Genomic DNA, 27,152 nt, shown 5'->3' with positions numbered 1-27,152 from the left:
AGCAAATGAGCAGTTGTGTGTCATGGCATTCTAATTTTATCACCCTCAGTATTCTTGAGAATTGGGATTCTTTTTTTTTTTTTTTTTTTTTAGAATTGGGATTCTTGATGTGGGAGGAGATACAGATGTGTGATAGAAGAGGTTAAAGTAAAAACCCTTAAGTCCTAAAGGGGCATGAGGGGACTTTTGGGGGGTGATGGAAATGTTCTATATTATCATTGTGGTAGTGGTTACACATTTGTCAGAACTCATAATCTGTACATTTAAAATAGGTAAATTTACTGTATGTAAATCATATCTCAATAAAGCTAATCCCCACACACACACACACACACACACACACACACACCAGTACTGAATTTGAATTGCAATTATTGGTGAGTTCGTGATGGCACCCAGAGTATAGTCTCCAAACAATGACTTTTTAAAAAGAAAAATAAAGCCATAATATCATTATCACACCCAAGGAAATTCTCAATAATTCCTATTATCATCTACTGTTAATTTTTTCAGGCGGGAGAATGGTTAACTTAACAAAAGATCCTGAACTAAAATATTTACAAATGAACTGATAGCTGCGATCTGCTTCGAAATAACATAGAAGGGTGATGTGGGGTGGATGAGGCAAGACTGGTCACGGGTTGATGGTTGTTGGTGCTGGGTGATAGGCACATGGGGTTAATTATACTATTCTGTATATGTTTGAAATTCTCCCCAAGAGCAAAAAATAATAACCAAAAAATAAAGACCTACTAAGTAAAGTCAACTCAGACAAGCCAGCCAAGCTTTTAAGACATTTTACACAAAGTATCAGAATTTTTGTCAGGCTGGTAATGACAACATAGTTAACACAAACATAATCAGCACACAAAAGTTTAAAGATTTCTTATACACATATCTGTTAGACATGAAATATACTAATATTAGATTATGCCATTTAACATTTATTTTAGCTTGCTCTGCAAAAGTCAATAAATATTCTCATTTTAAAAATTTTAGTTTTAGGTTAATCTTTGATATTTGACAGTGTATATAAAGACCCTTCTTTCCTGATAACAAAACCCATTTCAGAGAAGACAGTACTGCCCCAAGGGATAAATTGTGTTTGACCCAAATTAATCATGATATTCTCATTCCCTTGGACAATGACTGGCCTAGCAATGACCATGTGATTCAGTTCTCATAAATACAAGAAAATGTAAATAAGTCTTCTGACTGGGATGTTTGGGAAAGCTTTTACTTTCCTAATTAAAAACAGAAGAGCCTTGGCTGGCTAGCTCTTATCTCTTTGACTTTCTTCCTAACTCGAATGTGGCTGAGAAGGCTAGAAATACATCCGCCATCTTGTGACCAAGAAGAAATAAGTATAAACATAAAAGCCAATATACTAAAGATGGTGGAAAGACAGCAAGAGCCTTGCTCCCTAACTACTATAGAGGAAACAATTACACCAGCTCTGGACAGTCTACCCCCTCGATTTCTTGTTATGAAAGAAACAAACTCCAATTTGCTTAAGCCAGTATAGCAGTACTTTTGTTTCTTATAGCTGAACATATTCCTGATACCATGAAATACATCAAGAAATATAAGTAATAAAAACTGAATCAAAAAAAGCACCAAAAAAATCCACTTCTGAGTGCAAAGAGGCTAAACAAAAAATACTAATAATAATCTCAGTTAAATAAGACAACCAAATTAGGAAAGGAGAATATTTATTACACAAATATTAGAATCTATACATTCTTAGCTGATGATATATATTTAGTTAAAAAGTCTTTTACTTTGGATATATGCATCATTTCCTTCATTGTGGTGTCTCTACTTCTCAGATGTATTAATCCGTTCTCCAAAGTAGCTTCAGTAATCAACACTGTGAAGAGGATACTCATTTCATCATATCTAAGAAAAAAAGGTAGTTAACCAAAACACATGAGCACAAATATAGATTGTAAATTCACCACATTACCAGCTTTAATTACTCAGGAGTCAATGCCACCTTCAAGAGTCACAAAACTCAGGGACTTCCCTGGTAGTCCAGTGGCTAAGGCTCCAAGCTCCCAATGCAGGGGGCCCAGGTTTGACCCCTGGTCAGGGAGCTAGATCCCACATGCTGCAACTAAGGTTCCCGCATACCACAACTAAAGTTCTATAAAAAAATAAAGAAAGAAAAAAAGGAAAAAAAGAGTCACAAAACTCAAAGACAGGGCTTGAGAACTGAACCCAAAAATACTTTTTTCAAGTTTCTGAATCATTTTCAAAGTAAAATTTTCAGAAAGTTTCTGACTTATTGTAATAGCTGAGAAGTCATAAAAGAAAAGAAAATATAAGAAATAAACACTGGTACCTCAACACACCATTTGGTGTGATCTGGATGAACCTCAGAATAACCTCAGCCTTTTGGTATTTGGATACAATCCAAGAAAATAATTTTAGACGAAACTCTCTTATAATACTACTATAATATTAAGATCTAGTGTACAACAAATTATACCAAAAACCATGCTAAATATATACCTTAGTACACTAACTTAGTTTCTAGTTTAGCAATAACTGAATATGTTCCACACTGGCCTTCTTTCTGTTTACCCAGTCATACTATCTCATTGTTTCTTTTCTTTTAGGACTCCACCAGAAATTATCTTATTTATCTATTTGTCTGATGTCTATTCTATCCCACTAGAATATAAGTGTCATTAAGAACAGGAAACTTTTCTGTTTACTGCTGTATCAAAGTACAAAAAATATAGTGGGTGCTTAATAAATATCTGGAGAAAAGTATCCTGGGACAAAGGAAAAAAACTATCCTGGGACATAAAGCCTTTACCATGTAAAGAACAACTGTAACTTGATATTGTCCACATGACTCAAAGGATAAGATTTTAGAAACTGAGAACACTGGAAAGTTCAAGTACCACCCCTTCATTTTATATATGATAAAGCCATCAGTTGCTTTATCTATAGAAACTTATTTTTCTTCTGACATCATCTGAAAGGTATATTTTAACAAGTTACTACAGAACTGAGGAGCGAAACACTAAGCTTCACAACTTTTCACCTAAAAGATATGTATTCAACACAAAAAGCTAAAAAAATAACAAAATAAACCCAAAGTAGGGGAAAATGAATTATTTTATTAAAAAACAGAAGTTAATGAAAATAGCAGGGGGTAAGACTAGAGACAGGAGATCAATTAGGAGATTATTTCAATAATCCAGTCAAGAGATACTGGTGATCTTTTTTTTTTAATTATTTGCTTTATTTTTATTTTTTAAAATTTTTTCCCTTAAATTTTATTTATTTATTAATTAATTTATTTATTTATGGTTGTGTTGGGTCTTTGTTTCTGTGCAAGGGCTTTCTCTAGTTGCGGCAAGCGGGGGCCACTCTTCATCGCGGTGCGCGGTCCTTCTCACTATCGCGGCCTCTCCCATTGTGGAGCACAGGCAGGCTCAGCAACTGTGGCTCACGGGCCTAGTCGCTCCGCGGCATGTGGGATCCTCCCAGACCAGGGCTCGAACCCGTGTCCCCTGCATTGGCAGGCAGACTCTTAACCACTGCGCCACCAGGGAAGCCCGATACTGGTGATCTTAATGGGGAGATGTGGGTGTGAGATACATTTGGGAGGAAGACGAGACTTAGTGATGGACTGGACTCTGACAGTAAGGAAGAGGGAAGAGTGAAGGACAATATCCAGGTTTCAGTCTTGAGCAATCAGGTAGACAGAGGTGCAGATCACCGAGAAAACTAGTTCTCTGTTCTCTGGAATAGAACTACCTTCCACTCAGCCTGAGAATGAACAACGCCAGCAAGGAAAAGGCACTCCACTCATGTTCCCTCAGTCCTGATTCAACAAATGTGTCTAATATAAATAATTCCATCCCTGATAAACTGATAAACTCAGATACACATACTTCATGGTGTTAAGTCTTGAAGTTTCATATAGTATGTGCTTATATATACCTGATGAGTATTGTTTCCTGCTGTACCAATTAACTAAGGGTATGTGGTTCTGTAAACAGGAAAGTTAGGAATAATTTTGAATTATAGTATATATAGATATTTAGAAGAAATCTGTTACTCATAAAGAAACATTGTATAATCAAAAACTGAATAAATACATTTTTTAAGCAACAAAAAAACACAATTCTTACTTTGAATAAAGTTGTTCCAATGAGGATGGCACAGTTTCCAAATAACCAGGCCACACAGATATTCCATTTTCTAATAATTCATTAAATAGCCCTTGACAAACCTGGGGAAAAATACAAAAACTCTGAATATGAAAGAAAGAAAAGTAGCTAGAGTTATTACCCTATTTTTATGAAACCACCAATCATCTTTTTCACTCTTTAAAATGGGCATAAATCCCTTTAATTACATGATAATATTGTTGATAATTTTATATATTGTATACTTATAAATTGTATACTTCTTCTGAAGAACTTAAACACTTCAAAGCTGAATACTAAATGCAAATCTGAAATTTTTATACCAAATATAAGAATTTTTATTATCATCATCATTCATAACACAAATAAACAAAAGCAAAACAGATTCTATCAGAAAAAAACAGTCCAAAGGGCTATGTTAACTCTAAACTTATCTGAGACTTGAGAATTGAGCCTAAGGGTTATAATATGATGTCAGGAAGAGAAGGAAGAGCCATTAAAGGAAACTAAGGAGAAGGAGCCAGAAAAGTATGAAGAAAACCCAGAGAGTGGTGTTCCTGAAGCCAACTAAAGAAAATGTTTCAAGAAGAAAAGAATGATTGATTAGTTTCAGTGGAATGCTAGAGACAAAAGCCTGACTGGAAATACAGAAGTAATGATGAGTAAATGACATAGTACACTTTACTGTTTTCTTAAAAATGGTGAAGCAAGAAAAAGAAAAATTTTAAACTCCCTTAACAATCTAGAACTAAAATTCTAAAGCAGGATTTCTCTCACTGGCACTGCTGATATAGGATGTTTAGCAGCATCCCTGGTCTCCATTAGACGTCCGGGGCACCCTTCCCCACCTTCTGACAACCAAAAATGTCCCCCAAAATGTCCCCAGATATTACCAAATGTCCCCATGGGGAGGGAGACGGGGAGGATGGTGGGATGAGGTAGGGGTGTGTGCCTGAGCTAAAGCACTGTTTCTCAAACTTAAGCACCAGAATCACCTGGAGGGCTTGCAAAACACAGATGGCTCAGCCTCGCCCCCAGAGTTTCTGATTCAGCAGGTCTGGCAAGAATCTGCATTTCTAACAAGCTCCCAGGGAAAGACCACAGCGAAGTAAATGCGTGTTAAGGTACAGGATATTTTGGGGATAGATGAGAATATAGATATTAATAAATCTAAGAAATTATCAGGGAAAAATAAATATGAGTTTCAGTAAGTTTAGTTTTGGTTGCCAGCAGAAAAGGAGAGAAAAAGTTCTAAGCATGATAAAGTGCAGGTGAAAACATGGGGAAATAACCCACAAAACCTTTTTCATAGCCCAGAAAGTTACATACATAAGGATTCTCTTTGTCATACTGCTGAGGGGAAAAGTGTTAAAAACAGAATAAGATGCTACTCTTGATAAAGCACCCAAGGCACAAAATATTACTAATATTCTTACAAACAAAAACAAAACAAAACAAAAGGCCTGCAATGGTAATGATGAAAATCTAGGAAGCAGAGTTCTTCTTCGTCCTTCAAGCAAAAAAACCCCTAGGAACTTGGTACCTACCAGGGTGTTGTGGAGCCTCCTGCAATCCTGGGGGAAATGAGGAAATTAAGCCATTCTCTTCCCTTTCCCTGAGCTCATTATCCCCACCTTCCCAGACCCCTGCACAGGAGCCTGGGAAAGCCAGGTCAATCTTTCTAGTATCCTCACTCAGGTCCTGGATGGGTCTGAGTTACCCAAACAGAAATGACTGCTGAAGGGTTCCTGGTTTTTCTTAACAGTATTTAATTTGACCAGATAGATTAGAAAAATAAAATAAGATTACAGATCTAGAACTTGTGCTTATACCAACAAGTATCAAAAGTGTTAAGTTATAAAGGGAAGAGCGTAAGAAATAATTCACTAGACGTCTGTACAAATATTTTGATTACCAAAATTATGCATACTCATTTAAAAAAAATGCAACTATGACTGGGCATGACATTAACAGCAAAACCCACTGAACTGTATTCAGCTTCTTTAATATAATATACTTCAAATTATCTGTAATTAACTGTAGTATTTATTATTAAATTAAAATTCATTATTAATGATTTAATTAAAAATTTAAAAATTCATTTAAAAATGATTTTTTCATTTAATTAAAATTTCATTATTTAATTAAAATAATGTTCACAGTTCATTATTCAATTAGAATTTTTTAAAAAATGAATCAAAATAAAACTTTAGATGGCAAACTACTCATTTACTTGGAATAACGGTTATAATTGAAATCATGACATTAAAACTTATTTAACCCACCTGTCTTAGTTCCACTGTTGGGCCTCTTCCCACATCCAAAGCAACCTTAATAGGGGCTAAACAAGGGTGAAGTTTAAGCACCTAAAACAATTTAAAGAGAAGGGGTAAAAAGGACAAGCACTAACAAACATGAAGCTGTTTAAGCAGTTAAAATTTTGTGTGAAAATGGAAGCTAGCTGAGGTCATAAAAAATATCACACAATGATGTATCAACCATCTTTATTCAGCTGCTCATAGATTTCTCCATTCAGGCATTCTACAGAAATAAGTTCACTTGATATTCTCCCATTTCCTGACAAATCCATTTTCTCTCAGTTGAAATGCCCCTTTCTGGCATCACTGTCTTCCTTACCCAGCCTGAGCCATGTGGCTTATCACTTGGACTTTCTCTTGCCAAAACCCATCACTCTATGCATTCATTCAGCCATTCAACAAACATGTGAATGACTACTTGGTATGAGAAACAATCCTAGGTGGTGGGGACAAAAATCCCTGTCCCTCATAATGCGCAGAAGCAGATAACAAAATAGATAAATAAGTAATATATTTGAAGGTGGTTAAGTGTTGAAAAAAAAAAAAAGAAGATAGGAAGCGCTGGCAAGGGGCGGGCTGGTGGAGAGTTGTTTGCTATTTTAAATAAGGTGGTAAGAGGGAATTCCCTGGCGGTCCAGCGGTTAGGACTCCACGCTTCCACTGCAGGGGGCGAGGTCTCTGGTGAGGGAACTGAGATCCCACATGCCGCATGGTACGGCCAAAGGTGGTAAGAGAAAGTCTCCTTCTCTGAGGTGACATTTGAGCAGACTTGAAAGGGGATTGAGGGACAAGACGTGGACTTGGAGGAAGAGCACTCAGACAAAGGGGAGAACTAATGACCAGGCTCTTGAGCTGGGAGCACACTGGGCATGTTCTAGAAACAACAATGAGGTCTGTGCTGCTGAAGCAGACTGAGTAAGGTGGAGAGGAGTTGAAGGTCAAAAGGGATAATGCTTTGTAAAACATGTTAGGGGCTTCGGCTTTTCCTCTGAGTGAGATGAGGAGCTTACTGGAGTGTTTAGAGCAGACGAACAAAGTAACGCGTACCTTTTAAAAGGGCCACTCAGTGCAGGAAGGTGGGGATGTTGGTGGCTTAGATCAGACTGCGAGCAGGGGAGGTGCTAAGAAACGGTCAGATTCAGGATATATTTTGAAGATAGAATCAAAGAGGTTTTGCTGATGGTTTGGATGTGCAGTATGTAAGAGAACGAAAGAAAGGATCCCCCTTGTTTGTCTGCTACACACACCCTATAAATCCCAAACAGTTCTATAAATGGCCACATCAGGCTAAACGAGCACTGCGTAATAAATCACTGACTAGGCAGAGTGGTGCTACAAACTCATGGTGTCTAATCTCAGTTGAGCACTCAACATGTGAAAACTTTTGATTTGGGGAAGCTCCCTTTCCCATTCAAGGGAAATATGACTATTCTAAACTCTTGCCACTTAAACCCCTACTCCTCCACATTTTAAGCTAATAATCTTGCTTCCTAATTCCCCAAGAAAATAGAGGATATGAGTAAAACTTCCTTCAAGGTCTAACCAGCTCCAGTAGCCTATTTATATCTATACCATTGGTTTTTCCACCCTGCTGTTTCAAAAAATAACTCCCTTTTCAAGACAAAACCCCCCACTTGTGTTCTTGATTCTGTCTTGGTCCTTCCTGTTTCTTCCAAAATCTTGCTCCATTAGGTACTTCATTTCTCTCCTATAGCTTCAACCCCTCCTCTCTCTTGATTTTGAGCCCATAAAAATGCTCAAACTGCACATCCTAAAATAAGCCTTTCCCTTGACCCAGACCCATGTCTAGCTCCTGTGATCCAGTGATCAGCCACTTGGGGTCAGACCAGAAGCAGAGGTCAATACCACAAGTCTTGCTGGCCTGTTTTACTTACTCTTACTTAACACTCAGCTTCTGATACAAGCAGAAGCCATAAGTGAAAAGGCTCAGGGGCTAAGAATCAGAGACAGCTGTCCAGCTGCCAAAGATCAAACAGAAACGCCTTTGGGATTACCCAAGAGGGATTCCTTCTTCTATTCTGTGAGAACCTGCTTATTATTCCTGTGGCCAGATTCTAAAAAAACATGAAAAATAAATTACTTGCACTAAAAAAATTATTATTCAGAGTTTATATTAGACACCAAGTACACTAACATAAAAAAAGGGGGAAAAATTCATATTTTTAATTTCCCAAGTCTATCTCTGAAATATCAAAGCACCTTTCTATGAAGATCTTTCCTTCTTGTAAAGGAGTTCTCTGTTAGCTGGAAAGAATCGTAGAGATATGCCAGCATGCCTCGGTCTAGATCTCCATTTATGGATAAAACAGAAGGAACCACATTTTTCCGTCCATCTCTGCCCTTCACAGAAAAGTAGAACAAAAAGAAAGCATCATTTAGCAGAACTACCTCTTAAAATTACATTTTGCACTTACAGAATCAGAATACAAATTGATCAGTAAATCTAGATAGACTAATGAAATTTAAAAAATTACCATTTGGCAACCCTCATAGTAATAATTGATTTGGGCAAGAATCATCAATGGATGTTGCAACCAGTAGGTCAGAATCTGGTGAGAAACAGGTTATTTACATAGTCAAAGTATCTGCCCACAAAAGACTTATTAATTACTCATCAATTAATAACTACAAAATACTTATCAACTTTACACTGGAGAAACCTGGAAGCATCATCTTAACCAAGCGATAAAAGTTAACATCACCAGTAACAAACCGATATGATGCACTCAGAAGAGGGTAGCACCATTTCTGTGGCATTCTTAGCAAAAATACATAAATCATGAGGAAACATGAAAGAAACTCAAACCAAGGGACATTCTACAAAGTAACCGGTCTGTACTCTTCAAAAATGTCAAGGTCATGAAAGACAAGGAAAAATAAAAGGAATTATTTGAAGGAGACTAAGGACACATGACAACTACATGAAATACAGGATCCTAGATTGGATCCTGGACCTATAAAGGGCAGATTAGAATAATTGGTTACATCTGAAGGGTTCTGTGGATTTGAGAATAATAGCAGATTACTGTTACTTTCCTGATCATAATGATTGCATTGTGGTTATACAGGTGAGTCCCTGTACTTGAGAAATGCATACTGAAGTATTAAGACGTCATGGGGCACCATGTCTACAGCTTATTCTCAAATGGTTCAGAAATGATCACAATTAGAGAATCTGGGTAAAGGATACATAGGAGCACAAAGTAAAACATACGTGTAATTGAGCTACATTTTCAGGATACATGTGTAAAAGTTCATGATCTCCTAGATTCCACAGGGTTTCTATTGGCTCCTTTCCCCACGGAAAATTGTAGTAAAGTTTGTTTCCTTTTTGGCCCGCTTCATCCTGACAATCACTGCTGCTGAAGTTAGATGGACTCACAGCAAACTGGAAAAGAAAGTTTGTCTTATTAACTTATTAAAATAAACATTAAAAAGTAAAGTTGCCCGCAGCAACTGAATGAAACTGGTCAAGTCCCAAATAAAAAACTGTTAAGTTTAATTAAATATGAGTGAATATACTGTTACAAATAGTGTTTTTTAATCTGAAAGAATTACACAGAAAAACTGTTGATGCTATCTAGCATTTCTGTCAATCAATAAGAGGGGAAGGAACCATGAACTAAGTGGTATAAAGAAGAAAGTATCACATACTCACCATTCTCATCCTTCCTTATTTGTGATCATTCCATTTAGTTTAGATGGGTGTTTGGAGATTTTGAGAGTTAGAGAAATAAGACAATGGCATGACAAAAATGCTTACTTCAACTCTTTTCTCTTAGGCTTACACTGAAACTTGACTGTAAATTACAGGACCATTTGACTAATATGGAGAGTTCATGGAGGTTGGAAGCAAAATTAACACAGTATTGTGAAGCAATTATACTCCAATAAAGATCTTTTAAAAAAAAAAAAAAGCTAAAGCTGTAAGAGTGGGCAAGGGTCAAACTCTACACCAGTCAGGAATGCCAGGTGAGGGATTTGAACTTTACCTAGAATGTAAAGTCTTACTAACAAAAGTTTCTGAGCAAGACATCAACAGACGTCTTTACTAAAGTAACTTTGTTTTATGGAACAATGAAAATCTTTACAAAGAGTTTTTTATATGTAGTTGTTAATTTATTATAGCTGTCTCTTATAAATATAACATAGCTACATCAAAATAAATTTCATTTATTGTAGAGAAGTATTACCTCTGACACACTAAGACAATTTACCTAATCATTTTTAAATTAAGGGTAATTATTGTAGTACCTTTCTCCACCACAGGAGTCGATGACGTAACCAGAAATCAAGCCACTGGCTCGCAGTTCTTGCTGAAGTAAACCATACCAGTGAAGCTTCAGTCTTTTCACCAATTCTTTGGATATCAGAAATATCAGATAATCATTTATTTGCAAATCATATAATCTATCCCAAAGTGAAAGTGACTGTTTAAATACAAGGCCAAGTTATTTCCATTTTTTGTGTACCTTTTAACACCATCAGGTGTCTGCTTAGTATCAGAAACAGGATGAAAACACACTCCAATCTGAGCAAGGCCAAAAGGTAGCCTCTTGTTTATCAGATCCAGGTAATTAACATAGTGCTGCAAGGCACCTGTCAAAAGATAAATCAATCACTATATAAATCTATTTTATAAGCCCAAATCATTTTGGTCAATTTATAGACAAATTGATAATATAATGGTAACATAGCAGTAAGTACAGTAGCATGGAGCTACTAAGGCAGATCTTAATTGATTATCACTTAATTTTAGGTAGTTTCCCCAACTTTTTAGTATGAAGATTTTCAAATCTACAAGAAAGTTGAAAGAACAGTACAATAAACATCTGTAAACCCTTAACCTAGATTCACCAATTGTCAACATTTTGCCACATTTATTTTCTATTTCTTGTTCACCCAAAAACATTTTAGCATGTACCTCCTAAAATTAAAAACATTCACTGTATACCACTATTACACCATTAAATTAATCATAGTATCATAATTTCATCTAACTTATGGTCAATATTCTATTTTCTCCAATTGTCACCCCAAAAGCCATTTACTGCTGCTCTTTCTCCCTAATTAAGGTTAACTCATTGCATTTTATTAGGTCTCTTAAATCACTCTGAATCTAGAATATTTCCCCTGACTTCTCCCTCTCTAACTTTGCTTTTAATGATATCAATTTTTCATTTGAGAACAGGCCAGTCATAGATTATCTCACATTAGATTTGTCTGAATTTTTCCTTATGATTTAATTTGGGTTAATCATTTTTAGCAGGAATAAATACTACATAGTTGATGTATATGTCCTATTGCATCCTAACAGGAGTAACACAGTATCAAATAATCCCACTTTTAATGAAACCAGATTTGATTACCTAGTAAAGGTAGTGAATATCCATTCCCCAACATTATCCTGCTCCCCAACAATCTTCCACCCAATATTTTATTTTATTTATTTATTTATTTTTTAACGAAGGGGCAATCGTTTTCTTTTCATTAATTAATTAATTAATTAATTTTTGGCTGCATTGGGTCTTCGTTGCTGCACACGGGCTTTCTCTAGTTGTGGCGAGCAGGGGCTGCTCTTGTTGCAGTGCGTGGGCTTTTCATTGCAGTGGCTTCTCTTGTTGCAGAGCACGGGCTCTAGGCGCGCGGGCTTCAGTAGCTGTGGCTTGTGGGCTTAGCTGCTCTGTGGCATGTGGGATCTTCCCGGACCAGGGCTTGAACCCGTGTCCCCAGCATTGGCAGGCGGATTCTTAACCACTGCACCACCTGGGAAGTCCCACACCCGATATTTTAGAATCCGTTGATGAACCCTTGCTTGAATTAATTATTATACCGAGGATTACAAAATCATAAAAAGGTGATTTTTCTATCCTATCTTTCCTTCTACATTTATTGCATAGCTCCTATAAAAACAAACTCTTTTCAACTCCTCTTTCTACCAGCAGCCTCAATTACTTAATTTTTTGTTTAACACTGTGGATTCGATTTTTAATTTTATTTAATGTGTTCTGATCCCGTTACCATCAATATTTATTTTAATGTTCAATTTGTCCCAAACTTAGCCAGTGGGAGTCTCCTTCAAGCCAGCATCTACGTCCTTTTAACATAAACCCACTAGTCTTCTACTAATTCTTTGCTTTCTAGCACCATAAACTGTGCCAAAGTCACTTTGTACTGTCCCTGCCCCATACCTGGAATGAGCCATTTCTCCAAGCACTGGTTCCTTTAGAAACCAAACTCTGGGTACTAGGTGTGCTCATTGCTATTGTCATCGCTTCTGGGCCCCTTCAATGAAGAAAGTTAGGAAATTTGTATTTTTTAAAAATCATGAATTCATACTAATAGTCAATTCAAATTTAACATTACAAAGTTTATCCTTGCCTTTTTTTACATCTTTTCTCTTTCAGTGAAAATCTTGGTTCCTAATAAATCTATCCATTGCTCTATTTGCTTTATCCTATATGTGAAACAGCTTCAGAATTATAATTCCAACATTTCTACTTACAATAAATCAATAAAATAAAGTTCAAGATTTCTTTGTAGTTCTTTATGCACTTAGATTATATCCCACTAAATGATAACACTGTGTTCAAAAGTTACTTGATTTGAGATTTCCACTTCTGGTAATAGTAGACAAGCTTGCTGATAACAAGAAAAACTGGTCAAGAAACTGAAAAAAAGAATCTGTTTAAAGACACAGGAGAGCCGTCACGGCAGTAAGGACTTGAGGGTCCGAGATTTGGAGAGAAAGTAAGAACAGAGGTGAACCCAACATTTAGTGCTGCTTTTCCAATCTGAAGTAGGAGAACTAAGAAGCTGAAATGCTGAGCAGAGCTTCCTGACATCGTATGGGGCTAGGAAGCACAAAAATTGTAGTTCGAGGCTCTTACGGAGGAGGGGCCCTGGAAAACACGCCAGCCTTTCACTACGCACACTCAAAGGGCTACACTCTAGGAGTAGAGGTGAAGCAAAAAGACTGAAACCCAGCCTCAATACACTTAATCCCGGATTGTATTAAGAAGATATGCCCTAGCTGCCTGCCAAAAGCAAAAGTAAACCCTCCCAGGTAAAAGAAAACAACGCCACCCAGAGCCTCAATTTATCTCTACAATTACCACACAAATTACCTAGAAAATCGAAAGTCCAAATGACCAAAAGTCCGGAGGTAAGACTAATAGAAACCGACATATCTGAGTTATCAGATATAGACTTTTAAATGCGATTAATGTGTTCAAGAAAGTTGACAACAAGATGCTGGGGGATGAGTCTAACATATGTGTAATTAATCACAGAAGGACAGAGGAAAGAATGGGGCAGTAACAATATTTGGAGACATAATGGCTGAGAAATTTTAAAAACCGTTCATAAGTAGAGCCTACCACAATAGCTCAAACATGAAATAAAGAGGGTAAGGGCATTGGGCATAGAAAGAAATGGCAAACTGGTACTCAGAAGCTAAAAACACTAGACAACCAAAAATTTGGCAAGTAAGTGGATTTAAGTTTCTTAAAGGCAAGAAAATGTCCGGCACATCAATAAATGCTTTGATGAATCTAAGAGAGCTATGTTTCATTTTCTAATAGGGAAGAAAAGATTGATTTGTTTTGGGACATGGTAATGAGCAGTGATTTAACTTCCCCAAAGTAAAATCATCATGGAATAATTAAAGTAGTACAACTCAAAATTGTCACGTTTACTCACCAGTTTGTTTGCTTTATTTTATTAAGGAAATCTTTAAAAGTTTACAATATAGGTACCAATTTTCAGAGAACCATGGACACTAGTTATTTTAAATTACTTCCTAGTACCACTTAATAAAAAATGGCAAGGATAGCATTTTGCAAAGATGAGATGCTGTGGCAGCAAGTCTGTCCTGTAAAAATTCTGAATTTTTTTTTCCCAGAATCTCTGCTATCATGATCTATTTGACTTTGAAGGCATATTGTGCCCTACAAATTTCTATGTATTCACTCAAGAATCGCTTATAAAACTTGATTAGTCCTATTATTCTGCCAATTCAAAAATTACCTTAAGGGCTCTTCAAACAACAGACTGTGTAGATCAGTTTTCGGTAAGAAAAACTGAGGGAGGGCATTTTCTTGTTGCTCTAGAAAAACGAGCTCTCGATTAGCCTATAGTGTATAAAAAAAAGAAAACTATAGAAGTATTTATAAATATTTTAGTAACAATAAACTAATGATTCAAACACACGATTTAATTTAGGTCCTAATTCTAGGGCCGCTCAATAAACTCCAAAATTCTAGGGTTGCCTTGTGAAACTGAGAGCTTTACTAGAGCCTTGGGCCGGATTCTTTAAGGAACAATAACGATCCCATGAACCAGTTTTCTCCAAGGCAGCAACACTGTCAACAAACCCAACTACTTCAAGAAGACTGAGAACCAGATAATTTCCTTTTCACGTGAACACAGGGCCAGCTGCAATTTGGGAAATCGAGCGAGTCTGCCTTTCCACCCCGACACCTATTTTGAAGCATGAAATCGTGAAGCATACCGTGAAGAAGGTTCTCCGTAGTTTCCCAGAAGTTTTCAGAAGTTCTCAAGAATGCTCCTAGCTGTTCCTACTCAGCTCGTTTGTCTTGCAAGATTTCGCGTAGCGTTTCTGCAGAAACTAACCTGAAGGCACTGTCCCCGGGCAGCGAAGGGCCTGGTTACCGGTGGAGGGCGTCTACGGGAAGACCTGCTCCCTGAACACACCACCGTAGGACCCACATTCCGCCGCCAGGTTCTTCCGCAACTCTATGCCCAAGGGGCCAAGGCCGGGGTGGCACCCGCTCAGAAGAGAATCTCGACTAAGCTGTCGCTTGGTGCCACTGAGGAAACGCCTTTTCTGACAGATCTCTACCAGCGCCTCGCTCTCCTCGCCGCCAGACTCGGGGCCTTCTCTCGGCTCGCTCACCGGGGGCAGCTCCGCGTGCGACCTCAAGGGCCCTACGAAGGAGCCGCTTCCTCCCGTCAACTGCTCCGGCTGCTCCCCATCTACTCGACTATACCCAGACAACAGGCACCTGCAGACTTTCCGGCCGGCCCTGACGGCTGCACCGGAGCGCATCGCCCTCGGGAGTTAAAAGTGCAGTTTCCTATGAGAGGCTGATCCCGAAACACCGCCACAACCGGGAGTAGGAGGGCCACCTGCGCAGGCGCGACGGAAGTGAGCGTGCGCGCTCCCGGCCCCACCAACGGAAGTACGTCACTGCGTTCCGGCTGCTGCCGCCACCGCCGCGTGCCTATCCCACTCAAGGCGAACTTAGGCCTCCTCTTATTTCCGTCACGTCCGGCTCCCTCTACTTCTTTTTGCCTTCAACACCGATAAAGATCATTCCCATCTACTTTTCACTATCCCGCTGTTGCCACTATTGAGTCAGCTTTACCTTCCTTTTTTTTCGCGAATGAGACATCAGAATACTTCGGTGTTCTACAAACTACCATTTAAATACACCTTCTCAGACTTAAGTGTTCACGAAGATAAACCTTGGTTCCAAGTTGTACTCCTTAATGGTAGTTTAGAGACCCACGCCTCGCGTGCATCGCTAGTAAAATGCTGCCGCTGTCCTGCCTGCCCTCTCCTGGGAGTGCGCGTGGGGCTGTGATGGGGAAGGAATATAGTCCCTTTACATATTGGTGCTAAAAGGGATGCCCTGGGCCAGCAGCACCTGCATCACCTGGAAACGTTGCTTAAAAAACAAACTGCTGAAAAGGGCCCAGCAATATTTAAACTCTCCAGGTTAATGTGGAGGCACACTGACAACCAACCACTCACGTACATAAAGCTGTTCTACCAGAGTACCCTTCAAAAATAACTTGTGAAAACCTGCTTAAAACGGAGATCCAGGATTACGGAGCGGACTTGTGGCTTTACAGCTCCATTTTAACACTTACAGCCCTTAAGAAAACTGCCCCAATAGTGGAAAGTGTAACAGCCCAGATGGAGGAAAATGGTTGATTCCAAAAGCCATGATTTCCACTTCCAGCTTTCCTTAAAGTGGCTAGGGAAACCTTGAAAGATCAACCCAGGTGCAAAGAACAAACTATTCCACTGGACTACCAGGAAGAAACAGTTTATGTAGAGGGTAGCAGCTTGGCAATGAACAGAATATGCGAAGTTAAAATTCATCACATTTAAGGTGGTGTAGGACAGGTTCAGAAAATCATTCCATACAAGAACATGTGAAAATTTGTTTAAAAAAAACGATGCTAGTAAAAACAGTATTGCTGGAAAGCAATTATATTAACTGCAAAGCTGGGTAACATTTATGTGTGTTTTCCACACCCCGGAAACACACGAGAGGCCTAAACGCAAATAAATAAAAGAGAGAACGGGGAGAAAAATCACATTTATTAGTTAAGACAACCACAGGCTGGACACAACACACATGCTAAAAAGTGGACTGTCTTTTAAAACTTACTTCAAAAGGTAAATAGTTAAATATTTTCCACAGCTCCACAATCATTTAAGTGTTTACAAATTAAAAGGCCCACGTTAGACACTGAACAGTAAAAGATGTAATAAATACTCCAACCTACCCCAAAAGCTTCTTGTAAAAGTCATAATTTGACTAATCATGCTATTGAAAACTGTTCAATTACTAGTCTGAACCAGTTTTCAATGTATTAGTCCTAAAAATACCACTCATTATCCTGCCCCAGGAAAATTCTAGTTGTGTTACATTTTAGACATAAGGCATTAACACCAATTAAAGCCTCACTTTAATAATCAGTATTTAAATGAAGTCTCATAAAGACCTTTTCTCTTCTTGCAAAAAAAACACATATGCCAGAGCTGCTGGGAAGACATTCAGGTCTTACTTCTAGCCATCACTGAAAGGAAGTATTGAGGTTGGTGAGCCAAAGTTAAACCTAAAGCTACCCACTGGATCTTTTTAGCAATAAACCCACATTGACCCTAACAGAAGGACCTAAATCATAGTCTCCGTGCTTTGGTAACATGGCTTTCCTCTAGGTTAACCATTAATTTTGAGGATTTTTTTCCTAATGTTCATTTGAACATAAATACACCTTACATTTTGAGTTCCCTGAATTACTGGACATTCATGACTCCCAGTGTGACTACAGTTAAGAGTCCCGGGAAGCCTGTGAAAACGAGCATCTCTCTACACTACCTACACTAAGAACACTGAAAACAAATTCAAACTTAGCTCTTGGCCAACCATCTTCAAGAGTGTAGTCTTTTCAGCTTTGTTCCATATTTCAGTTAATTCGTAACACTGCCAGGAGCACAAATATAACCTCTTCAAAAATAAGTTATTTGGAGATTTTTCAAATTATAAATTTTGCAAAAGGAACAAAAGTCATCCATGTTCTCACACTAAGCAGTCTGAGGGTGGGGCTATACAGTTATTTCCTGTATGTTTTAGTATCTCATTTCACCACTCTGCCAACAGATTATTAAATGACTCACCTGATGTTGAGAAGTACAGAGCTTTTATGCAATCTAGCCTAGAGTTGTTAATCAACCTAAATCAATCGCATTTTAATCCTTGAAATAGGAATAGATCACAGTAAGAAGGGCCTTCTGATCTTCCCACTTCCCAAAACGAAACTATAGAAAGGAGCACTCAATTTATTTTTATGATTAAAAAAACAGACCATCTAAGCCAAGTTTTACATGACATTATATATGTAAAATAAAGTACCATTTCCACTTAATTCAGTCTTCAAATATTTTTTATTGGAAGGCCATGCATTGCCTTCATTTATTGTATTTCAAATCACTGTACATTTACTTTTGTGAAAACACTGCCTGCATTTTCTAGTACAAAAAAAACCTAAAAATTGTTTCAGGAATGTAGAGAAATATCCAACTTAAATAGCGAAAAAGTGCACCATAATTACTGCTGCACTGCAGTCATTTCTGCATTTCCCATGTTTCTTAAATAACTATCTTGTCTGATAACACACGATATAAAGAGCAATTATGAAAAACAGACATTTACATATACTTCTAAAGTCTTATTGAGAATATCCTGTTGGCATTGGATAACCAATCATAGGCGCAGCTGCAGTAGCAGGATATGCATATGCCTGTTGGTTCATACCATTGTGCATATTTGGAACATTACTTCCATATTGCTGAGTGCTGTCATAACCATTCTGGTAAGTCCCTGTTGGATTACCAGTCCTAAAACTGGTCTGTATACCAGCAGACACAAAATTACTTCCAAAGCTCCCATTGGTGTAATTTGCAGCACTGTAAACACCATTTTGAGTTTTTGCCCCAAAATCTCTCTTAAGCAGACTAGAGTAACCTCGGTCATAATTTTCCCTGTCTCTAAATGTATTAAATCCACCCCTTTTGCCCGCAGAGTATCTGTCCCGACGGTCATCCTTCATGCCTCCTCTACCCCTGGAACGACCTGTCAAGAAAAAAATTGCAGACCTGATTATTTCCATGGCATAAATTGTTACTAAGAATTAGGTCTATCTGTGAAATATTTTCTCAACTCCGTTCTGCACGGAAGATTTTTACTCACCCGCCAATACCATTTAAATTGATTTGTAGGCAATTAGGTGACCCCAAACCACCGACATTTCTTATCAAAGGTTGGTCTTACCTGAACCTCTGTCTTCGACCAACTGAAGCAATTTGGGATTAATTGCTTGATTAGCTTCACGAAGCACAGAGATAAGGTCGCTCACTTGCTTTATGTTATTAGGTGTAAAGAAAGTGTATGCTGTGCCTGTTTTGGTACTGCGAGCAGTTCTTCCAATTCGATGAATATAATCCTCTGAGGAGTTAGGGTAGTCATAATTGATGACAAATTTCACATCTTCCACATCTGTAAGGTGTTGCAGTGTGGCAAAATAGCAATGTACGGAGTTTTGCACACCACAACAGCCAGACCAAAAATAAAAAGTTAGACAATTGTATTCCCAAGAAGGTATGGGCTGCAAAAAATACAGTTAAAATGGTTATCCATTCCCTGTAGGAATACCATTGAGGTTGGGCGGGGTGGGGGTGGGGGGGGAGAAAAAAAGAAAAAGCACACGTCATCCTTATGCCTCATTACCCACCCAATGATGGAGCCTGTCAAAAGGACGTGTGTATTCCCTAACACATTCCCAAATTAACAATCCCCTTACAGATCATCAAGTGACATCTGAATGCTTCTGTGCAGTAGGGCCACTATTAAAGGTTCACAGCAACCTCCTCATGTGCTCTCGTTTTGAGGACCTTTCAACAAAAATATACATGGTCCTTTGCATTACACACATATCAGAAGTTCAAAATTCTGGCCACACTGCTTGTCTTGCCAAGACCTTACAACCGCAGCTGCAAGAAAAACATACCTGTCCCCCAAAAGTTGTTTTTATGCACTGTGTCTCGTCTAGGCAAGCGCTTCCAAGAAGCCAGGATTCACTTGAGAATGTGTCTCTCTCTGGCAGGTCTCGACATGACGACTACTGTGCAGGTGAGGGAGGAACTTTCAAAGCACTGCTTTCTTTTCCCACTAAGTGTGAGAAGTTGCTCCTGCTCTAGAGCTTATGTGCCAGTACTCACCAATTTGTAAAAGGCTTAGTACCTTTTAAAGCTGCTCTCTCCATTTCAAACTTGAACAAAAATTTCATTGAACATTGAAGTTTGGAAATATTTCTTCGACATTTCAGCAAACTCACTGAAACTCAAAGACCCACAGATCACAGTAAACAGTTTGAAACAATGCTGTACCATGGCAGTCATGCAAAGCATGGGACAGAAGAAATACCACGGCAGTGAACTGTGAGGATAACTTCCGTTTTTTCCCCCGGAGAGAACAGTTTACGGGGCAGAGGTGGTATGCTCTGCCTTTTGAAGATTACTGGCACACTGTCAGCTTTTCACCTCTCTAATCGACTGGAAGCAGCCAGCCGATCACTAGTCCTCCATCCCCCTCGAGTCCTCCGATTGTCATGCCTAGGCCTTGCCACAAAGACTGCACCTTTATATGAAAAAAACTTAGAAAAAATGCAGAGGTTAAAGAAAGCAATAAACTTTCTTTAAAAAAATTATGTGGAGATCTTCTGAGAAACCAAGCCATGAATTCGAGTTTGTACTAACCTAGCCCTCTGGAGGCCACATCTGTAGCAATCAGAATAGGAGCCTTTCCATGTTTGAATTCTGCAAAAAAACAAAAGGCACACATATAACTACTGACGTGAATGGGATTCTAGGTTTGGGGGGGGGGGGGAACTTCACTTGAAATACTTACCATTTAGAACCCAGTCACGCTCCTGCTGACTCTTGTCACCATGGATACCCATGGCAGGCCACCTAAATTAAAGTTACGTTAGTAGTCACATTTAAAACCTCATAGATTTTAATCAAGTGCTAAACTATTTTTGGTTACAGACCCTTTTAATTTCACTTGAAATATTGTATATACAGTCTTACCTATACTACCAGATTATTCCTTTGAAACTCAAAATCTACCACTGATTAAAGTTTGCCCTTCCCCTACACTCAGCTCTAATAAATATCTGCTTCAATGGAAGAAGCCCACATACCCATCTCTCCTCATTTTTCTAGTGAGTTCATCACATCTTCTTTTGGTTTCAACGAAAACAATGGTTTTATTCTCCTTCTCACTCATGATCTCTTCCATTAAACGAATAAGCCTTGAAGGAAACAAAAAACTGAATTCTAAAAGAAGTCCACGGTTATGATGAGCAAAACACTAACTTTAATCTACATGGCTACAAGTTAAAAAGAAAACACCTGCTTAACCTTTCAAATAGTTCTACCTTTGGTCCTTAAATAAACCACAAGAATCTTTTTTCTATAAGAGTGCTATATTAAAACGGTGATAGCCAACAAGTACCTGAATGAAGGAAGCAAGACAATTTTCAGAGTGACTGACAGACTAATTTCAAGTTAACAGATTCCACCCAACTGAAAGTCACTTTTAAGATAACATTTGGGGGCTTCCCTGGTGGCGCAGTGGTTGAGAATCTGCCTGCCAATGCAGCGGACACGGGTTCAAGCCCTGGTCTGGGAAGATCCCACATGCCACAGAGCAACTAGGCCGGTGAGCCGCAACTACTGAGCCTGCGCTCCCAACAAGAGAGGCCGCGATAGTGAGAGGCCCGCGCACCGTGCTGAAGAGTGGCCCCCGCTCGCTGCAACTGGAGAAAGCCCTCGCACAGAAACGAAGACCCAACACAGCCAAAAATAAATAAATTTAAAAAAAAATAACATTTTAAACAATTTGTGAAGTTTTTATAGTCAAACTTACTTTTCATCCTTTTCTACGTCATGACACACATCCACAATCTGAAGAATGTTGTGATTTGCACTCAGTTCTAGTGCACCAATGTTTATATGAATATAGTCTTTCAAGAAATCTTCAGCAAGCTGTCTTACTTCTTTTGGCCAAGTAGCACTCCACATTAGGGTTTGCCTATCAGGCTAAAGATTTTTGGATTAAAAAATGCACTGTATTCTAAGAATGGATTTAGAGCTAAATTTGAAGAGAACACATTTGAAGGGCACTTACTCTTATCTGATCCACAATCTTCCTTATTTGGGGTTCGAATCCCATATCAAGCATTCTATCTGCTTCATCAAGGACAAGGTAGGTGGTTCTTCTTAGATTGGTTTTCCCACATTCTAAGAAGTCAATCAGTCTTCCAGGTGTTGCAATACAGATCTCCACACCTTCAATTAAACACACAAATGCAACCATGACATCTAAAACTTTCAGCATCACCAGTGACAAATAAAACCTTGTTACATACCTCTCTCCAAATCACGTATCTGTGGTCCCTTGGGAGCACCACCATAAATACAAGTGGACTTCAAGCGACATGCTCTACAGTATTCAGCAGCTACTTGCTGTACCTGTTGGGCCAGTTCCCGAGTTGGTGCCAGCACCAAGCACTATGGAAAGAGAAAGTGGAACACCTTCAGCAGAGTCCTGGATTCTAGTTTTAGAGTGACAATTTATTAGTGTTACACACTGGCAGATGATTTACTTTGTCAATACCCAAAGCAACTTTGTCTCTAGGTAAACCGGGTAAGGTCACTAATATCTCTATATAAAACCACCACAAATTGACTTTTGCTATATATTCTACAAATTTCTACACTTCTAACCAAAAACTGATAGAATATATATGTAAACTTACAATAGGCCCATCACCTCTCTCTAGAAATGGCTGATGATTGATGTGGACAATGGCAGGCAGCAAATACTATTCAGGGAGAAAGCAAACAACAGAAGTTATATTCAAATACTTCTGGTTTCTTTTAATTCCCACCCCATTTTCTCTAGCACATGTCACATAACTTGAAAGTTCTCCCAAACTTACAGACAATGTCTTCCCAGATCCAGTTTGTGCTACCCCAACCATATCCAATCCACTTAGAGCAACTGGCCATCCCTGAGCTTGAATAGCTGTAGGTTCAGTAAAGTTCTGCCTTGCAATCACATCCATGACGTTTGCTGTAATTATTGACAGCAATTAAAAATAAGTAATGCCAAGAAAAAAAAATTAAAAAGAAGAAAAAAGTGGGGAAAACTAGCACTTACCAGGGAAGTTCGCTTCATAAAAATTCAGTACTGGCTTTGGACAGTTGTGACCTCTGACTGTAATTTCCTTGCTTCTTCTGTATGTCTCTACCTCTTGCTACAAAACAAATCATAAAAATCCAGTGAAATCTCATGACAACTCCCGCTAACTAAAAATAAATCCCTGAATTTATAATTATCTACTTTAAGATGACCTTCAAAAATTTGGATCCACATACAGAAAACTGCATGTAGTACAAGAACCACCTATTATATTACACTCAACTCTTCCACGTAAAAGTCAACGTCCCATGTCTCCGAAAGTGAGAAACACCTCTTCCCCAACTACTTACTTGGAAAACATGAGTTTCCCAAAATTTGCAAGAAATTTCTAGTCAGATTTTGATTCACTGAAAAGTCAATGAGTTATAGCCTGCTGAAGCCACAGGAAATTACTCACTGCTGTGCGCCTAGCCAAATCAGGGTGTTCCTGATAAAAATTCTTCTCAAATTTGGGCAGCTCATCAAGATTCCACTTCTTTTTAACCAGTTTCTCCCCAGGGTTTCCAAACTTCTTTCCAGATAAGGGCCCTGCCCTACTTCCTCCAAATCGAGGGGCACCAAACCTAAAATTAAAAAAAAAAAAAAAAAAAAAGTTGTATTTTCAACATGTACAGACTTACCTACCATCCCTGAGCACATGCTAAAGATCAATGAAAGATTGGAGATGGAAGACCCAGCTGTCCTTAGCGATAGTCATTCTTTCAAAAGCCACAATAAGCACCGCATCTCCCTCATTTCACGTTGTGCGAAGTCCACACCACTGAAGCCAAATCAAGAGCCCGGGATTTACCAGGTTGGAAACTGGCTGCCCGAGCACTAGTTCCGATTACAAGGATAGACAACAGCTGGTTGCTACTAATCTTTTCCACAAGACTAAAAATTAAATGTCTAAGAACGACAATAAAGAAAGAAGAAAACAGCTTAATAGTGACGCTATTTACCAGCCGTCCTCAAGCATAAGAGCTTTGGTTTTAATGGATATCGGAACAACACAGGCAGTGAAAGCAGAACAAGGTAGGTGGTCTCGGAGACAGTCACGCAAGCCAATCGAGTTGGGGGGATCCCGCAATCGGACTCCCGACCGAGAAAGCGAAATTATATAACGCGAAGAAAAAGAGGAGGAGGAGCTGGAGACTACCGGGGGAGGAGTCCCGACCCGGGCGGAGTCGGCCGGGCGGCGTTCCCGCTGGGGCGGCGCTTCCCTCTTTGTCTCGCATTTCTCTCTGCGCCACATTTTCTCGACGCTGCCATTTTGAGCTCCTCCGCCGGGCGGGGTAACAAAGGCGCCGCCGCCATGTCCGCCGCCGGCATTTTCTACCCACGGCTCAGCCACATGGCCGACTCCCGAGGTGCCTCCTGCCCCCGCCGCATTAACGGCTTCGGAGGCGGCCCCCTCGGCACCCACAGAATCCCTGAGGCCCCTAAAACTCCTCCCGAAACGTTGCACCTAAGAGCGGCAACTTTGCCTCGAAGCACTGTGCTTTCCTTCCCTAAAAATGCGCTCCTCGAAATTCTCCCAACAGCCGCTAAATCATCGAGGCCGCGATGCCCCCCTCCCACACAAAAGGCGATCTTAAGAGTCGTTAACAGGAAACTCCCAGTTCTGGACAAATATCAAAATGGCGCAAACCTTCTTCAATGGAGGAGGCCCAAGGATAAGCTGAAGAAGGCGAGTTTCCACCGCCACCCCGCCCCCCGCAACCCTCATCGGCCTCCCATCCCCCACCCGCCGGGCCTGACAGGTCGGTTCCCACACTCACCCTCGATCCCGGCCGCGGTCTCGGTCACTCGAATAACCCGACATGGCGTCAATGGTTGCGGTTGGCGGGGAGCGAAGCGAAGAGAATCGAGCGCGGCGAGTCGCTGGAAGTGGCTCCGGCGACGGCGAAGCCTTGCGGGGGCGGCAGCAGCGGACGGACGGCGATGACAAGAACCGGTACTGCCGACAAAAGACCGGTGGAAATGAATGAGGTGCCGGCGGCGTCCCGGCAGCCGGTTTTATAGCCTGGACCGCCTCCTCCGCCGCAGAGAATGCTGGGAGCCGCTCTATGACCTAATCACTCCGCCCCTGCGCAGAGGCCGCAACGCCAGCCGGCGTTCCGGCATCCGCCATGTTCCCGCCCCTCCCCCCCGCGGCCCCTCCCTCAGCGTCGCCCGTTTTTCGCCCCTTACAAGGGTGGGTCCACCCGGCCACCCGGCCACCCGCCCACCCACCACTGGGGTGCCTCAGCTTGCACTCTTTTGACTTCACCTTTTTCTCGTCTTTCACACTTAAAGGAAGCCACTGCGCCCTTTTCCAGGTACAGCCCAGACAATAAAATGGCCAGGCGAACCCGCTCTGTCCACTTGGAGATGTTTACGTCTCCAGAGAGCTTTCAAGCCCATAACCAACCAAAGCGAGAAGGCGGAGCCTGACATTGTCACGTGGCTGCCCCCTCCCCCCGGGTGAGCGGGCCGCACTACTTCCCCAGTTGGCTTCGGCGGAGGAGTACAAGACAGAATAGCTCACCGGAAGTGCTGTGCTAATGCCCTCGGGAGATCGGCCTGGGCTGCTGGGTGACCCGGGCTGTCAAACCCACCGACCCGAGATCCCCTTAGCGGGATCTGGCCGGTGGAGAATAGTATCTAGAGCCCGCAAACGGCCGCCTCGGCACGTGCTGCGAAAGGAAGTGCTCCCTTGGTGACCAATCAGCAGCGAGAAGCCGTTTTAACGTCCCTCCCTCTTCCACCCCTCCTTCACGGCCCTTTCGTTAGGTTCTTCCTTCTATCACCGCTGGGTTTGCGCCGTGAGGCCCTCCCAGGACACCGTCCCGCGCGCGCCCGGCTGGGAGTCCGGCGAGGACCTGCCTCCGCGACATGGCCTGCTCAGAGGCTGGTGAGTCTCGGCCTTGAGCCCCGGTTGTGTGTGGACTGAAGCCGTACAGTCCAAGTCCTCGAACGCTCCTGCCCATCTTATCTTGAGGCCTCGGGCGGGTCTGGGCTGCCAGTGGGGCTCGTGACAGACACCCCGTCGTAGTCGGCGGGTTTTCTGAATCGGGTCTGTCAGCCCCGCTCCCTGGCCCCTTCGAAGCGGTCGAGCCTGGTTTGGGGGCGGGGGGAGAGAAGGGCCCTGCGGCGACGTCCGCCGCACGCCCGCCTCTTGGCTGCAAAAACGGACGGTCAGAAGAAAGTGTCCTTCCCCGGACAGCTGTTTCTCTGGGGAATGTGCCCTCTGCTCTTGCATTGTGGGGATTGAGGCCGTACGTGCATCTGTTTTGAACTTCTGAGGACTGGCATTGTAAATATCTGTTGATGCCTCTTCCAAAGTAGAATAGTGGTGGACTTTTCTCTTCAGTGCTTTCTAGAGTTAACCGGCTTTGTCCAGCGCCGCTTTTGAAAAACGAATTGATTTGGTTGTCTAGGACGCTTTCATTCTTTTCTCCAAGACAGCGTTCAAACCAGTTGTCATGGTTTGGTCAGCTGTGAGTAATGGGCATGGGGAGAGGGAGATAATGTGCCTTGAAGACACACTTACACATACACACATTTATTTCTAGACATACTGAAGATAACGCATACAGAATAAAAGAATTTCCCCCTTACTCGCCAGTTATTTGAGGGAATAAGTGTTTCAAACTTGCTAAATTACCTTTGGTCGAGAAACCCTTGAAATAATTTTGCTAATCCCAACGATAAAGGGGTGATACACAGGAAACTTCGACAGTATTGGTAATGTGTTAGCTCTGAATTTAGAGACGTTTTTATGTATTTCTCAAATTTCCTTTCATATACATCAAATATAATTAAAAATGGAACAGATGCAGTAATGTTGGTGTCATTACTGCAGTTCTTATGGTGTCATTACTCCAGTTCTTAACAGCCTAAGTTAATCACCACCTGTTTGGGCATCAGAGAAATTCCACCTTGAACAAGATAATTAGGTAAAAACATGACTAATGCTATGGGGAATTTGAAGCACCATCCATTAATTGGTTTCTAGTAACCTCAAATTATTATTCACAATCTGTCTTATATAAAACATAATATTCCTGTTTACTTGTAAATGTGTTTTAAATAAG

At 40.4% G+C, this 27,152-nt stretch overlaps 3 protein-coding genes across 5 annotated transcripts in view; 1 reads left to right on the top strand and 2 right to left on the bottom strand.

The window, feature by feature from the left end:
- Positions 1 to 12,054, bottom strand: part of POLG2 (DNA polymerase gamma 2, accessory subunit) — a 31,814-nt gene extending 19,760 nt beyond the window's left edge. Inside the window, exons 1-9 of the mRNA XM_036837033.1 lie at positions 11,878 to 12,054; positions 10,981 to 11,107; positions 10,763 to 10,868; positions 9,723 to 9,896; positions 8,983 to 9,057; positions 8,708 to 8,848; positions 6,455 to 6,535; positions 4,152 to 4,252; positions 1,782 to 1,899 (exon numbers count right to left, since the gene is read on the bottom strand). Of these exons, the coding sequence (XP_036692928.1) occupies positions 1,782 to 1,899; positions 4,152 to 4,252; positions 6,455 to 6,535; positions 8,708 to 8,848; positions 8,983 to 9,057; positions 9,723 to 9,896; positions 10,763 to 10,868; positions 10,981 to 11,107; positions 11,878 to 11,911 (957 nt within the window). The 5' untranslated portion in view covers positions 11,912 to 12,054. The remainder of the gene's footprint in view (positions 1 to 1,781; positions 1,900 to 4,151; positions 4,253 to 6,454; positions 6,536 to 8,707; positions 8,849 to 8,982; positions 9,058 to 9,722; positions 9,897 to 10,762; positions 10,869 to 10,980; positions 11,108 to 11,877) is intronic.
- Positions 12,055 to 18,193: 6,139 nt separating this feature from the next.
- DDX5 (DEAD-box helicase 5) lies at positions 18,194 to 25,743 on the bottom strand. Of its 3 annotated transcripts, none has more exons than XM_036837032.1 (14): positions 25,604 to 25,743; positions 24,855 to 25,033; positions 23,492 to 23,657; positions 23,053 to 23,149; positions 22,832 to 22,965; positions 22,649 to 22,714; positions 22,259 to 22,400; positions 22,018 to 22,178; positions 21,757 to 21,929; positions 21,029 to 21,139; positions 20,734 to 20,795; positions 20,583 to 20,642; positions 19,099 to 19,323; positions 18,194 to 18,900 (listed from the first exon to the last, which is right to left on the bottom strand). In XM_036837032.1, the coding sequence occupies exons 2-14, from the start codon at positions 24,896 to 24,898 to the stop codon at positions 18,497 to 18,499; spliced, it is 1,845 nt and encodes a 614-aa protein (XP_036692927.1). In that variant the 5' UTR covers positions 24,899 to 25,033; positions 25,604 to 25,743; the 3' UTR covers positions 18,194 to 18,496. The 3 variants fall into 3 exon arrangements, with proteins under 3 accessions (XP_036692927.1, XP_036692926.1, XP_036692925.1); XM_036837031.1 differs by lacking the exon at positions 25,604 to 25,743 and adding an exon at positions 25,346 to 25,466; XM_036837030.1 differs by lacking the exon at positions 25,604 to 25,743 and having other exon boundaries at positions 24,855 to 25,084.
- An 85-nt stretch (positions 25,744 to 25,828) lies between these two features.
- The window catches only part of CEP95 (centrosomal protein 95), a 65,286-nt gene continuing 63,962 nt past the window's right edge, over positions 25,829 to 27,152 (top strand). Inside the window, exon 1 of the mRNA XM_036836685.1 lies at positions 25,829 to 25,969. Within this exon, the coding sequence (XP_036692580.1) occupies positions 25,951 to 25,969 (19 nt within the window). The 5' untranslated portion in view covers positions 25,829 to 25,950. The remainder of the gene's footprint in view (positions 25,970 to 27,152) is intronic.

This window comes from Balaenoptera musculus, chromosome 20 (genome assembly GCF_009873245.2).
Source record: "Balaenoptera musculus isolate JJ_BM4_2016_0621 chromosome 20, mBalMus1.pri.v3, whole genome shotgun sequence".
In the NCBI taxonomy this organism is placed as follows: domain Eukaryota; kingdom Metazoa; phylum Chordata; class Mammalia; order Artiodactyla; family Balaenopteridae; genus Balaenoptera; species Balaenoptera musculus.
This window is presented reverse-complemented; position numbering and strand designations above follow the sequence as displayed.